A 14677-nucleotide genomic window follows, 5' to 3' on the forward strand; every position below is an offset into this window, starting at 1 on the left:
CTCTATTTTTATTTTTTGTCTACATAGCTGGTAAGTTTTGAAGAGGGATGTGTTTTTTCACCTCTTTTTCAGAGTGTGTGGCTCACCACTACTACTCTCATTTCACACATGTATAAAATATATCCCCATAGGGAGGTGGAGGTCTGTTGATAGCCATTGCTTTCAGGAATGGAGTATTATCCTCCGCATAACAGCAGCAACACCTTTTCCTTGTATTACATCCTCTCTGGCTTTCACAAATATCTAGAGCAATATGCCTGTTTATTCGACAAAAAAATGTTCATTATACTCTGTGCCTGAAAGGACATGGCTTCTGCAGACCAGCAGATCTGCCAGCTCTGGCTTCCAGACCATCCTGGCTGTGAGGCTTGCACAAGCTCTCGTGCTGTATAGTATGTATGAATCCTCTTTCGCAAAACAAAACACAACAAAAAAAAGTTGTGGGGTGGGGGGGCTGAGTTTCTTGGTATTGCTGCAACTATTTAACAGCTGGAGGGAATTACAAGCATACTTATGTCAGGTTAGGTTGTCCTCATGATCCGTCTGTGTGATCACAGCATCCAAGCAGCAAAGGTGGAGAGAAGGGCTATGCTATCTGACATTAAGTATGGGCAAAAAGACATCATTAGGTAAGGAAGAAACTGTTTATGAGTCCGGACTCCAGCCATGTTGACTAGTATAGCCTGCAGACAAGCAGGATGCCATGGGGACTTTTGGCTCTGTGCAAATGGCAGGAAAGGAAAATAAATGTCACCTGCATTTTTTTTTCTCAGCTTCTGCTCCAGAACAGCAGCCGCAGCCTCGCCCCTATCAAGGTGTCCGTGTCAAAGAGCCAGTGAAGGAGCTATTGAAAAGGAAACGGGGAAATGTCCAAAATGCCAGTGCAACGGCAGGTACAACGGTAAGAGAAAAAACAAACACAGACGGAAAATTCTTCCTTGGTAGCTAAATGATTGACCAGCTCTGGCAGAAGCTGGCAGTACTTTGGCAATGAGAGAAATGTTTGCATCTCTGAAGTATTTTGAAGGCAATGCAGCCTCATGTTACCTGGAGATACTATTAAATATATCTTTACTTTAGGTGGAGTGCCTTTAGGGTGCGGAGCACCCTCAATCACCATTGACTTAATGGAAGGGTGAAAGTGCTATGCACTTGGCAGGATCTAATTCCTAGGAACAGAAAGTGGCTTGGAAGTTAAGCACCTTGTTAAAGAGCACAAAAGGGGATCAGCCAGAGCCATCCTTGGCTATCTGCTTCTTAGTTTCAGCCTACCTCTACCTGTCCTCCCAGGAGGAAGCAGATTGGCTCCTCTCTAAAGAGGAATTCCCTCTGCAACAGAAGGTTCAAATACTGTTTAAGCCCCCCTCCCCCCCACCTTGCACTGAAGGGACACGTGGACTTTGGCTTGGCCCATGAATAGGCTGGGGTTGTGTGTACTGGCTGCCATGCTCAGTTCTCCTGGCCCTCCTGTAGAGGCAGGTGGGAACATTCAGGCACTGACACTGAAGTAGTAGCTGATAATCAGATAACAGTTAACATGCTCTTACCCCTTAGTGCTTCTCAGAGGGGGTTGAATTTAATGCTTATGGTCTTAATCCCTGGATACTTTTCTTCTCTCTTCTAGGTTGTTTTGCCCCATCAGCCACTTCCTTCCTATTCACCAATGGGTAATGTTTCCCTGACTTTCTAAGTGTTTGTGAGCCCTGCTGCAGGGAAGGCTATGCTGAACTGGCCTTTAATCCTTTCCTGTTTTTTAGGCCAGCCTTGCATTGATATGGATGTTGCTGCCTCTGCATTGCCTGTCACAGATGAAGGAGCACTCTGTTCTGGCTGGATCTCCCAGCCCTCTCCCACATCCTTACAACCTTTAACTCAGTGGACCACTTACCCTGATTATGTGTCCCACGAAGCAGTCAGCTGTCCATACACAGCAGATATGTATGTTCAGCCTATGTGTCCCAGTTACACACTGGTTGGACCTTCATCTGTTCTGACTTATACTTCTCAACCGCTGATCACCAATTTTGCAGTAAGTCAAAAATACCTACATATAAATTACAGCTAATTCCTCACCTTCTAGCAATGGCCATAGCAAGTGCTGGATGTAATTAGTATAATTTAATTACTATAATGTTGTGTGTCTTTCCATCCATGCCACATAGTTGTTTTTGCACTGGCCCTGTCTGCACTGTGCTAGACATTAGTATGGTTTGATCAGGACAAAAAGTTGTGATTGCACTGAAATCAGGCATATTTCACTGCGACTTCCCCAGCTCTCTGCACTCCTCCAGACTTCCCACGTTATTAACACATACACTGTCCTTTGCTGTTGTCCTGGGAAATGAGTCATCTCTCATCGAGTCAGCAGCAGGATTGCCATTGCCCTGAATTTGTTCAAGTCTATGAACAGTTATTTACATTTACATAGTTTGTAGCTCAAGAATAATAATGGGGAATGCTACATTTACTGTTGTCATCACTTCCAACTCTTCTTCAGCTTGGATTTGGAATACCTGAGGAAGCAGAATTAAAGTAGTTCACTGAGTGGCTGCACATTACAATCAATAAATGCTATTGTCTGGACAAGTACTTAGGACACAGTCCTGCCAGAGAGATGAGCAGTATCCAGGAGTTTCTTCACTATTTGATGCCAAAAATAAAACAAATAATTTTAAAGAAAAGTAAATTACATTCCAGGAAACTCATCCTCCAGGTGAAGCAGGAAGAATGACTTGGCAATATATTTCTCAAAAATTGCTATTTGAGGATGGAAGAGCAAGGCCAAGATAACACATAAACATAGCAGAATATTTGGGTTCAGGCTGGACAAAATCTCTTTGGCTGGCCCAAGATGATTTGTTCTTTCTTAGAGAGAAAGGGCAGAGAATTCTGTTTTGATTGAAGTCAAGCCGCTTATTTTCCTTTTAATGTTTCAGTTCAGCTGCTGGAACTGACACACCGAATCAGCAAAGGCTGTGTCCTGTGGCCCTCACTGGTAAGGAAGGGCTATCATTTCAAATGTGGCTCTTCCTTGGCAGACAGAGGCTGATCAGGATGGACTGTCACATAGGCCAGAATGAGCTGCCTTCAGCCTTTTGGCAGCAAAGCTGTGCCCGTGCATTCAACTTGCAAGAAAGGAGGCAGTTTTCAGCAGAGTGTAACTGTCTCAAGGGCTTACAGTGAGGGTGGGAGTGGGAACAGAAAGCTAGAGGGAACTTGACTCGAGTGTGAGCTACTGGCAGCAAGCACCTGAGACACCCACAGCCACTGCTCTCATGGGAGCCAGCGTGGGAAAACTGTCACACACAGTATAACGCTTTACCCAGAGAGACAGGAAAAGGGATGTTAAAAGTGAGACTGAGCATCCTTAGTCTGTTGTTATGTGTCCTCCCTCTGCCCCACCTGGCCAATTGTTTTATGTTGGGTTTTTTTTTTTATTTCTCTTCTATTTTAACAGCCCCGAAGCACCACCCCCGCTGTAGTGCCTCAGCTCGAGGTGACGGATCAGCAGCCACCCCTCACATACTTCCCATGGGCACAGCCCCTCTCTGCACTGCCAGCCTCCACTTTGCAGTACCAGCCAGCTTCTTCCACGCTTTCGGGGCCGCAGTTTGTGCCCTTGCCAATCTCCATTCCTGAACCAGCCCCCCAGGAGCTGGAGGATGCCAGACGAGTCATCGGCACACTGCCTATTGAGAAGCTGCTTCTAGAAGATGAAGACAATGATACGTATGTTTTAAACCATGCTCTCTCTGTTGAAGGGCTTTAAGTTGCACATCTGGGGCCTGACCCTCACCTACTCAATACTCCACTTGGCACCACAGTGAGTTTTGAGTACAGAGGAAAAGCAGGCTGGGGGGCGGGGTGGGAACTTTACTTGCAATTCGGGTGTCCACCTCTAGCACACCATGACTTGTATGTTGTGTGAAACTTGCTTTGTCCTGGGGCCCAGCACAAGATTTCTCTGCTGTTACAGTTCCTGCTACCTCCCAGGCAGGCTTTTGATACTGCATAGTTCTTGTGCACAGCGTCAGCACAAGGTGACTTTCATCCTCAGACACAGGGTGTGGTCTCAAATTGTCATACTATAGTGTAGCTGTGGCCAACTGTAGCATTTGTTGAAGGTACGCTTGTCTTTAAATATTGGCAAGACCTAGTTCAATAGGACTGCTTTCCAGAGCTCAATGTAAATGCTTCGTGTGTGTGTCTTTACCCTGCCAGTGAAGGAACCTCTGCCTGACGTAGGCCACTAGAGAACATTTTTGGGGACTAAATTTACCTTTTTCTTTCCTAAATTGAACTCCTCCTTTGGAAAATAGGAAAATGTAAAGTGCAGTTTTGTTCTACTGGCGCAGGTAGGTGCATTAGTCTGAAGACAAAAAGTCGATACAGCTGAACTAAATGTCAGTGCAGTCAGACATCCCTATTTACAGAGCAACACAAAGTAGCCTAGACAAAAAGGTTGAGTTCACACAAAGGTGTAACTTGAAGGTCTCGCCTTGTCTGCCATTGGAAGACAGCCATTTAGGTGTGGGACAGTGGTTTCGAGTCATAGTCTTTCAGCTGTAGAATGTATTTGGACTCTAAATTACCCACCTTTGAGCTGGGGGGCTGATTCTATGGCTGGCTGGTAATGCTGCATGTTCTACCAATGGACAGATCCTGGTCCCACTGAAGTCACCGGGAGTTTTGCCTGAGTCAGGATTGCAAGACATGGCCCTAAATCAGGAGATCTTTGAGAAGACAGGGTCTTCCAAAACCTGGACTTCAGTTTAACAAGGAATTCACGGCTTTACTATTAGCCAGCAATACTTCTGTTTGTTCTGTAGCATTTGAGTGTGAAGTTGGTGATGTCATGCTGAGCTAGGGAACCTTAATGACCTCTCTTGTGCCTTACTGATACGGAAAGTTTCTCTGTGCTCTAGTCTCCCAGGCCCACAGGTGCACACATTTTCTTTATAGCTTTTTGATTTTCTTTCCTGGAGAATGAGTAGCTTTACTTTTTCCTCTGATGCAACTGTAAATATTATTGTTGATGTTCAGGAGTGCCATGCCACAGGCAAATATATTTGCAGGAGATATATCCCCTTCTAGCTCTGTTTATTGCTTTCTTAATAAACAAGGGACTCTTGGCTGGTGAACACAATTTCTCTGGGTTTTTCTGCTTCCTAAAGCCCAGCATCCTTAGGTGATTTTAATATTTGCAAGACTAACTGCAAAGTAATTTATTGCACTGCTTATTACCTGGTGTCCAGCACTCCAGTTGCCACCCAGGCCTTTCAAGTGACCTTACAGTTTATGCCTGAGTGAGGTTTGCAAGCTCAGGCTGAAAGTCTGGACGACTTTCAAAGCATATTTTGTTATTTAATATTGACAAATCTGGAAGAAATAAGCAATAGATCATGTAAGTGATCATAAAGTTGTTTGAAAATAGCAGTAGCTCAGGTGGATTGAAATTAGTGGCTTACATTTGCAGAAAAACCCAGCAAAGAAATTAATTAGAAAGAGCTTAGTTCACCACTGCTTACTCCAGTTTTATAAGTACAAAGACATTCAATAGGTAAAACTGGGATAATGCAGTTGTGAATCAAGCCTGTGGTTGCTAAGATTGCTTTTAAATTTCTTTCACTCCAATGTATGTAAATTCTGTGTGCAAATAGAAAACAATGATGAACTGTTTCAGAATTTCTTTCTGGGTTGTTCTGGTTAGAAAAAGACAAAATCTTTTTCAATAAAGATCTACAGTAACTTTCATATGCCTAGAGTGTTTTATTTCCTGTCCAAAAGGGTAACACAGCATTGACATAGCAATTAGTTCAATAACATATGTACAGGCTAGAACCACAGAATAGCTGTTAGACTTTCTGCTAATTTTGCACATTAAGGCAGACTAAGGAGGAACTCCATAATCTAAATATGGCCTGGAGGCACTGTTTGCTCAAGCAGTCCTAACTCACAGAAGCGCTCCTGCAGTTCAGATGTTAGTTCAATCACTATTATCCTCTATTGGCATCCCTGGGGATGTGTGGGTGTGCAGCCACAGCTAACGCTGAGCTTGACTGAAAATCAGACGAGCCATAAAGTTGCATTTCTACTTCCTGAAATTGCAAGGTGTGGCTCTGGGGTACAAAATTACCCAAGGAAAGAAAGGACTGCCTACCACCTTCTGACTAAAAGGTATCAAATGTTGCTGTCTGTAGATAAACAAACCCCGGGGGGTGGTATGACTGCTTGTAGGATAGTCTACTCTTGTGCAAAGGGAAACTGCAGACCTAGCTGTGCATGCCGAGTGTCCTTGCAAATAGGATCTAGGGGAATGGAAGTGGTGAGCAGCTCTGTGTAATTTTCTCCAGCGCCAGCCACAGAGCCAGGCAATCAAAGTGAAGCACTAAGTGTTTTCTCCATTGCTAAGAGCCGTGTGACCAGCAAGCCCATAACTGCTATGGGTTGTGACAAATCTTTGTCTTATGCACAAGATAAGGACACGGTCCCTCTTACCAGTAGTTTTGGTAAAGAAGCCTAACAGTCTGTTTACAAACACACCATTTAGAAGTGGCTGTTTGTCACCCCAGAGGGTGAGATATCACCAATGCATACAAGGTCATATCACCCCAACAAGTGACACATAAATATGATATGGTACACTGGGCCCCAGCCCTAGGCTTTGTGGAGGACTTAGATGCCTCCCAGCACAAGGGCGAGCCTCACCTGAAAGAAAGTGCTGAAGTGGAAAGGAGACAGCATGTCAAATCTCAGGAGTGCTGAGGGCTCTTGAAAGCTGCAGTTATTTTGAAGTAGGAAGCCCTTCCCACGGGAGTGGATGCTTTCAAGGTCAAGCCCTTTGGGGCTTATGGCATGGTTTTGTGGAACACTGGGTATAAAACCCCCAAAGTGGCTATGCTACCCTGTAAAACTGTTTGCTTCCAGGGTGGTTCATGGTCAAGCAGTGATCGGTGTCTTTATTTACTGTCTTAGAATTCTACATATTTATGCAGCTAAAGGTATGAGGGCGTATACATTGGCAGCTGCAGAGCGCATGAAACTGCTGCGAAGACTTGATGCCAAGGAACACAGAGGAAAGGTAATATGGACCACTTTCTCCTGCAAACAGCGGTGTTTGGGATGGGCATGGGCTTTTCATGACCGAGAGCAATGGATGTACTGAAAAATCCAGCTCTGCCTCTCTGTTGGCTGCAAAGGAAACCTTGGGCATTGATATACCTTGATTAGGTGCCTCTGGCAGGATCCTAATATTAGGTGGGATGAGAATGAACTTTTTCTCTTTTCAGCCCATGGTTCGTAGAATGATCTAAGACAACACTGGTCCATGAAAGTATATGTATACTGGTAGTAGTGTCTGAGGCTGGAGGCTTTATCAACAACAGATTTATGATAGGAGTGCTGCACCTGACATAAACAGTGTTTCAAAAATGCTGGAGTTAGTTATCATCCAAATAAGGGATGAAGAATACTAAAGGGGGTTCAGCAGGAGCCGTGAAACGCCCCCCATTTCATGATACCACGGGCCCTAATATGTGGGATTCAAAATCTGCCTGTGAGCTGTCTTTGGTTTATGTACCACAATTGTTGGGATTCTAGATACCAAACTGCCTTCCCCTGTTCTTTGTCTTATGGTAACATCTGCTTCTAGACTCTCACATTTTATCTGCTGTGCTGCTATTTTCAGACTCCTCTGCTGGTGGCCGTCACTGCCAGGCAGCCAGCTATTGTCTATGATTTGATCCTGACAGGAGCAGATGTCAATGCTGTGGACAACAAAGGGCAGTCAGCTTTACACCTTGCTGCAACATATGGGTATGCCCAAGTTCTTCAGGTAGGAAAAGCTTTTATGGTTTTAATTGCTAGCAATATAAAGCTACAATGAAGTCTCAATATTGGTGTCTTTAAATAACTGCCTCAGAAGGCAAGATGTCAGTAAGCGTAGAAGACTGACCAAAGTCGTCTTTTCCATTGTGTTTAGGAATCAACTTCCCACGGACTATATTTGCAGCTAACATCAGCCTCCTGTTACAGAGGAAACAGCTTTAGCGTATCTGTGGGGGGAAAAGAAATTCTTTCCACAGATCATAGCTCTAAATCTGCTGATGGCAAGCCAGTCAGAGTGGGCTTGCTCTGGCTTGAGCCCCCAGTCTTGTACTGATGCCTGCGTTGGAGGGGATTCCCCTGAGGCTGCAGGCAGCTGTGGGGTGTGAGGAGAGAGGGAGCGATAAAACCAGTGTGGAACCCCCTCCCTGATGTCAGTGCCATCCAGAGAGGAGCAACGAATTGTGTTCAGACTCAGGCCAGCTGAAGAGAGAGCAGATGCGACCCTGCAAGACAGAGCCAGCACAGGCACAGCCTTCAAAATAAGAAATATTTTCCAGATATTATGCAAAACCAGGATCCATCCAGATTTTCCAGGGCATGAGAGAAACTAAACGCTCCTGTATGGCCAGAATCTATTAGAGCTTTCATGATTTATATAACCAGATCTTTGCTTCCCTATTGCTTCACAGATCTTTCTCGTAGACAGGGTCTACATCTAAGCTGTGTGCCAGTGAGACTCTAAAAGCCCTGAAGAGCAAATTAGCACATTAGAAAAGGCACTGTGGGAATTTTTGGAAGGGATTACATAGCAAAGATAAGCATTGTGAAATGTGTCTTAAATGCTTAGCTACTGGTCATAAAATGGAATTAATAAAATGTGCCTTCTTTGATTCGTATCAGGACTGATTAAAGGCAGCTTCAAAGCAGCATTTCATTGCAGCAGGATGGCTGCTGATAAGTTTAACTAAGGGCAGGGCACAGGGTCCTCTGAAGATGAGGGATATGTCAGTGGAAGTGGCAGGGAGTACCTGGCATGCTGGCAGTCCATCTCCAGTATTCATTAGCTCTGCCTTGTACACGCCCTGGGTTAAGTCATGAACAGGCAGTTAATGTGTAACATTGCAAGTTCTTTGGAAAGCAGGTGTTTTGTTTAGTGGGGAAAGGTGTTTTACATCCAGATGATTCCAACAAAGCCTCCCAGAGTGCCTTGTGGTGGTTTGTGGTTTGTGTTTTGTTTTATTTTTTTTCTCCTTGACATAAAAAGGGAAAATGCACGCAGGCTTGCTTCTTGGTGTGGTCAAAGCCATGAATGCTTTACAGCTGGTTTGTTTATTTGTTTGGTTTAGTTGTTTTTCTAATGGATTAAGCATCTAATCTCTAATCATCTGGCAGCTCAGAGCTACTTGTCAATATATGATCTGTATATATTTTATTATTGTTATGAAAAGGGAACACAAGCCCTAACTGTTCTGGATAATGTTTCAGCAGAAGGATTTTGTCCTGCACCTTGTCTAACTTGACAAGGTTCTGGATGAGTCACGGCACTGCAAAATTTCTCAGCCAAGATGCTGTAATGTGAACAATGTGCTTTATTCAATCAAGAGCAAAAAATGCATTATCTGTAATAATAGAGACAAGGAGCTACTTGGCTGCATCACATCAAATCTATCATTTTCTTAAGTTAAAGAGATTTCAAATTTTTACTCTTTGCTAAATCCAAGCAATGCTCATCTCCAGACCACTATTTCATGCCGTTTGTAGGCTCTGCATCCTCATTGTTGCAGCCATTGCAACAAGTCGTGGTTTTAACTGTCACACTGCTGCACATCAAAAAGAAAAAATAAATAAATCCAGTCTAAGAATTTCTAGTGTCAGCAAACTTTTAGGTAATAAAGTTTGGCTGTGCATGTCAAGGAGAGATTTTCATTTATCCTTGCCAAGAATAACTCAGAATAAATATGAAATTGTGTTATTTATGTCTTTGCTTAATCCAGGGTGAAAGTGAGGAGGCTGGCACTCTTAAACTGGGGGCAGTGATGTAATTTTAGTGTTCTGAACTGAGAATCTAATAGGATACTGTACTTTGGTGGGGTTTAGGAAACTAGGGAACATGATCATCATGTGTAACCCTGAATGTCCCTATTAGGAAATAGATTCACAGCACTGAAATCTAGTGTCAGATAAGGACTCCTTTGTAGTTAAATGATAATTATCTGGTAGTTTCTTTGCTTGTTTTTAAATTTTGTTAGTTTTGACTGATTTTTGGATTAGACAGTATCCTGCTGAACTAAAATTTTCCATTTCTCTGTTGCTTCTATAGGTTATACTGTCACTAGGTTTCCCTCTTGATTTAGAAATGAAGGATTTTGAAGGTAAAACCCTTTTGTACAAATATTTTATAGTGGTATTAAAAAAAATGGAAAACTGTATTGCCTATCTCATTGACTGATGCTTATTGGTATTTGGTGGTGTGCTAGGAGGCCAGAGTGGCCCCAGAAAACGCGCTGGGGAGAGTTGTTGCTGTGCACTCAAATGCCACGGAATTCAATGGTGCTGATGATTCAATGGTGATTCAATGCACCATTGGAACTGAGCACATGCTGGCGTGCCCCATAAAGTGTCTCTACAGCCAAAATGGTACCTCTGAAACCAGAGAAGAGCTTGTGTCTTAACAACACATGTGCAGAGATGCATACGCTCTCCCTGCCAGCCCTTGCTTCCTCTCTGTACATCAGTGTCTTTGTATGGACTGTTGTTTTCTTCCTCCCGTACTTGGTTTTCCAGGCCATACCCCGCTCCACTGTGCTGTCCTGGCCCACAATGCCCTGCTCCGGGAGCAGGGTTGCCAGACATTGATGGATGAGCAGCAGAAAGACCTTCAGCACCAGAGTGAAGAGCTGGAGTCCTGTATCCATCTCCTGGTGCAGACAGGAGCCTCCATCTACAGCCGGGTAAGGGATCAGCTCTGTTATCCGTAGGCTGTTTGTCTGGATAGGAACTGTCCCCTGTCCTGCCTGATGCTTGTGCTATGCTCAAACTATAGAATTGCAGAAAGAATGAACCGCTGACAGAAGGACCAAGCCTGTTCGCCTTTTAAGTGACTGGTTGCAGAGTTAGTTGCTGCTGTTTGGAGTTACTTTCTTTCACCCTGAAGCAAACACTGGAAAGTAAGAGGGCCGCTGCAGGGAAGGAGGTGCTCTACATTAGCTGCAGAGCTGGCCTGGACTTTTCTCTGATGGGTTTATACAGTATCTTCAGGTTGTTCTGCAGAACATTTCTTATTTTGTTTGGTTCTGTTTTTAAATAGGATGTGAAAAGCAACAAGACAGTTCTTCATTATACAGTCCAGGATGGAAACATCTCCCTGCTTAGATACTTCTTGGAGCTGAATGCTTTCAAGTCCAGGGACTTTGTCAACAATAAGGTGAGTCAGGCCATGCATGCCCAGGATTTGTGTGCACATCCACAGACAAAGGAAATGCTGAGAGCAGTGTGAGAGCTGTGCTGCAGTGGGAGACTGCATGCAGACGAAGGCATTAGGCGATCTGTGGGGTCCTGCACAAACCATTTATTCTCTTCACACACATGTTTTATTCTGGAGGGAAAGAGCAACAGTTTGTGAATCTGACCTTTTTTTTAAGCTAAAACTGCATTTTCCAGTAAATAGACGCTTTGCCTGGAAAGCAGTGTCTGGCTTGAACTCTGTGTCCTGAAACTCAGGCCCCTCTTGCAGAAGGCAGAAGCTGACAGAATGAGAGACCAAGATAACCAGGAAAGAGGAAGAACATGGGAAGTGGTTACTTGAGGAGGACCATGAGCTTTATTACATTAAGCTGAAGGCTGAGAAAATAGATCTGCAATGATGCAATAGTTCACTATTGGCAGCAACGTAATGCTGAAAGACAGCAGTTTAGGGCGGCCATATATATATCAGGTAATCTCTCCTGTCAAACATGCCATCCATAGGAAGGACAAAGTTCCTATTGCAGTCAAGGGACGTGGTGACTCTTTCTGCCTTAAATATTATTTTCAGGTCTTCTGGCTCTGTGCCTGGGCACAAGCTGGTTATTGTGATGGCTGCCTGCAAGTTTGAACCAGGAGAACCAAAATATTCACAGGGCTTACCAAGCCCTAACAGGTGCTATGAACAATAACAAAAGGCATGCATGTGCTACAAGCAGTGAAGCAGTGGCTGACGTTGCCAAGCAGGTGAAGCATGGGGAAAGCAGCTCTTTGAAACAAGGCAGCGTCCTTGCTGAGCATGCAGGAGCCTCAGCACTGTGGCAAGTAGACCACCTTTGACTCTGGGGGCTTGAGATCCTGCTTTAGGCACTGTATAAAATCCTGCTTACTGGCTGAAGTTTTGGTAACAGCGCAGGGTTTCTGGAGGCACAGCCATTCCTAGGTTGTATAAAGCAAGCTAGAAATCTTTACAGAGCTGCTGTTGTGTCATCCATCCCCTTGCTGCCCCATACTTCACCTCTGAGCAGATACCAAGCAGTGATACTATCTTGCAGCTGTATCAGCTTCACCCATCCTCCTAAACGAAAATCCTTACATTCCTGTGCCTTAGGTGAGACATCACTCTGCACCATCAGCCAGAGCTTTGGCTCTTGACTAGCTGCCCCCTCTCAGCAGAACTAAGTCGATGATTCTGGGTGCTTCTGCAGAAGGGTACCCTTGAGCAGGAAAGGACAGAGGGAGGGGAGGTCAAGGGTAGGGATCCCTGTTTTGAGAGGGTTAGTGCATTTAGCTTTTTATTTCAACGTTTTCAGTCTCTCAGCCTTGCTTGTACTCCCCAGAACATCCACATATTTGAGTCCATCAGAAAGGAATTGAATGTTTTCTATCACATCAGTTGCTCACTTGGGAAGAAGATACTGGGCAGCTTCAGAGTTTTTTTTTTCCCCTACAGATTTCTGTTGGACTGGAGGAAGCATGTTTTGCTTTGTCGATGTGGGCAATAACACTAAGTTTCTGTCTTTCTGCACAGTGAAGGGTCTTATGCTGCCTTTTCACTGCATTCTTTCTGTATCTTTTAAGATCCATTAGGCAGGTGCTAGCTTGTCCATAGGAGTCTGCTGTTGTCTCTTGATCACAATCCTGTGAGAGTTTCCTACTGTGATAGGATCACTTGGAGTCTTCAGTCTTGTTGCTGAGTTGTCTGGGACAGTGAGAAATATGATGGAAAGGTTGTCTGATAGCCATCCTGGCTTTTTAGCTCTTCCAAGTATGAAGACAAGAAAACAGGGATGCTGGAGTTCATGTTTTGCCTTCCCTGGTTCACCCACTGCTTGCTGCGGTAGTCTTGTTCCAAATCCATTTCCTTGTGGATTTCACAATGAGAAAAGCATTGAGGCCCTTTGGGTATTTTTCACCTGAAGGATTCCAAGAGCCCACATATTGGTGATCTGGACCATTGTCTCACATAAGCCCTATTAAAGTCAATGGGAGGCTTCAGGATCAGGCATTGTCAGATTGCTGTGTTTTGTCAGCCTCATGCCTGGATTTCGAAGCTATCGAGTGCTCCTGCCACAAAGATGCAGCAAACAAGTACAGATGTTTCCATTTTAACGAGAAGTCCTATAAAAGGCTAGTAACTGTCCCTTGACTCCATGGGATAATAAAATTGACAACGATCTGCTTGTTCAGGGCTTGTAAAAAATGCCTTGTCTGACAATAAGATTTTGATATCTTGTTTTGTGCTTCAGTGTCCCATATGTCTCAGTGGTAAATAGGACACGAAAATCATATGTATTCCTTTTAACAAGTGGAATAGTAATACACGTTGCAATTTGTGTCCAACCATTCCAAGTTTATGACAGATGTATGATTGTTTCTGAGAGAAATAATACACAGCTGCCTAAATGAGACTTCTTGCAGCCTAAAAATACCTTTCCTTATGCATTTGCTTATTACGTTTTTCTCATTTAAAACTGTTACCAGTCATACCTGACTAGGCAGGGGCACAGATTTCTACACGGTCTGGTGATACCAGAGCTTTTCTGCGACAAATTGCAGCATGATCCATCCTGCGCCCCCCCGTGGCTTCATAAAAAAAAAAAAAAATTGTCTATCGTTTCTGTGCAAATCCTGTTACTGAAAAAGTTGGAGTCAATATATGCTAAGCAGGCCCTTGACCTCAGGCCTCTGCCTAATGACAGTGCCATGACAATAAAGCCAAGCATTACCTTCAGCACTCTGGGAAGGAACCAGGAGAAGGTTTGGAGCCCAGCATGATTTATTTTGTCTGCTGCAGAGCCGAGCCACCTGCAGCCCTGTTTGGTCCATGGTACACAAAGTCACTGAAGGACAGGGGCTGCTGGACCTCTGGCTCAGCTGGACCACTGGGACAGCTTGATACCTTTCAAAGCACCTCTTTTTAATGCCATGATTTTGGTGACCTGAGAGATAACGCACAGTCAAAGATGCCTCCTACTGAAGAGATGAGTCTGAGCCTTGCCTATAACCAATACGCTATTGGGTCGGGCTTTCAACTTGTGTCAAGGGCTCTTTGCAACTTTCTGGCACTTGCAAGTGGTTGTAAGAGGGAGTAGTGGAAATGTGTGGAGCACAAATGGGTCTGCTATTGTTGATCCTTGCATAGCGCATGTGTGGTGGGTAACACAGCATAATGTCTGTGTCCCTTAGATTGACTTAAATGTTTCCCAGTGAAATAGTTCCTAATGTTTCTCCTGGATAAAGATGCGTGTTACTTGGCCTCTGTCCTTCTCTTTTTCAAATAACTTACCAGGTCTCTGATTACACAGGGGTACGATCTAGCAGAATGTTGCAGAGCGATTAAGAACGTTGCTGATACAGTGCTATTTGTTAGCTGTACCTAAAGAAT

General features: G+C 44.2%; 1 protein-coding gene across 2 annotated transcripts in view; it reads left to right on the top strand.

Moving 5' to 3' along the window:
* The first annotated feature begins 460 nt into the window (after window positions 1-460).
* POU2AF1 (POU class 2 homeobox associating factor 1) overlaps window positions 461-14677 on the top strand; it is a 43573-nt gene continuing 29356 nt past the window's right edge. Inside the window, exons 1-10 of one of the 2 annotated variants that reach the window (XM_075116454.1) lie at window positions 461-629; window positions 774-901; window positions 1625-1667; window positions 1758-2029; window positions 3458-3729; window positions 6976-7081; window positions 7688-7834; window positions 10148-10199; window positions 10612-10778; window positions 11135-11251. In XM_075116454.1, the coding sequence (XP_074972555.1) occupies window positions 608-629; window positions 774-901; window positions 1625-1667; window positions 1758-2029; window positions 3458-3729; window positions 6976-7081; window positions 7688-7834; window positions 10148-10199; window positions 10612-10778; window positions 11135-11251 (1326 nt within the window). In that variant the 5' untranslated portion in view covers window positions 461-607. Of the gene's footprint in view, window positions 630-773; window positions 902-1624; window positions 1668-1757; window positions 2030-3457; window positions 5749-6975; window positions 7082-7687; window positions 7835-10147; window positions 10200-10611; window positions 10779-11134; window positions 11252-14677 lie in introns of those variants that run through there. The other variant, XM_075116455.1, reaches the window with a different exon arrangement.

This window comes from Phalacrocorax aristotelis, chromosome 22 (assembly GCF_949628215.1).
Source record: "Phalacrocorax aristotelis chromosome 22, bGulAri2.1, whole genome shotgun sequence".
Taxonomy (NCBI): Eukaryota; Metazoa; Chordata; class Aves; order Suliformes; family Phalacrocoracidae; genus Phalacrocorax; species Phalacrocorax aristotelis.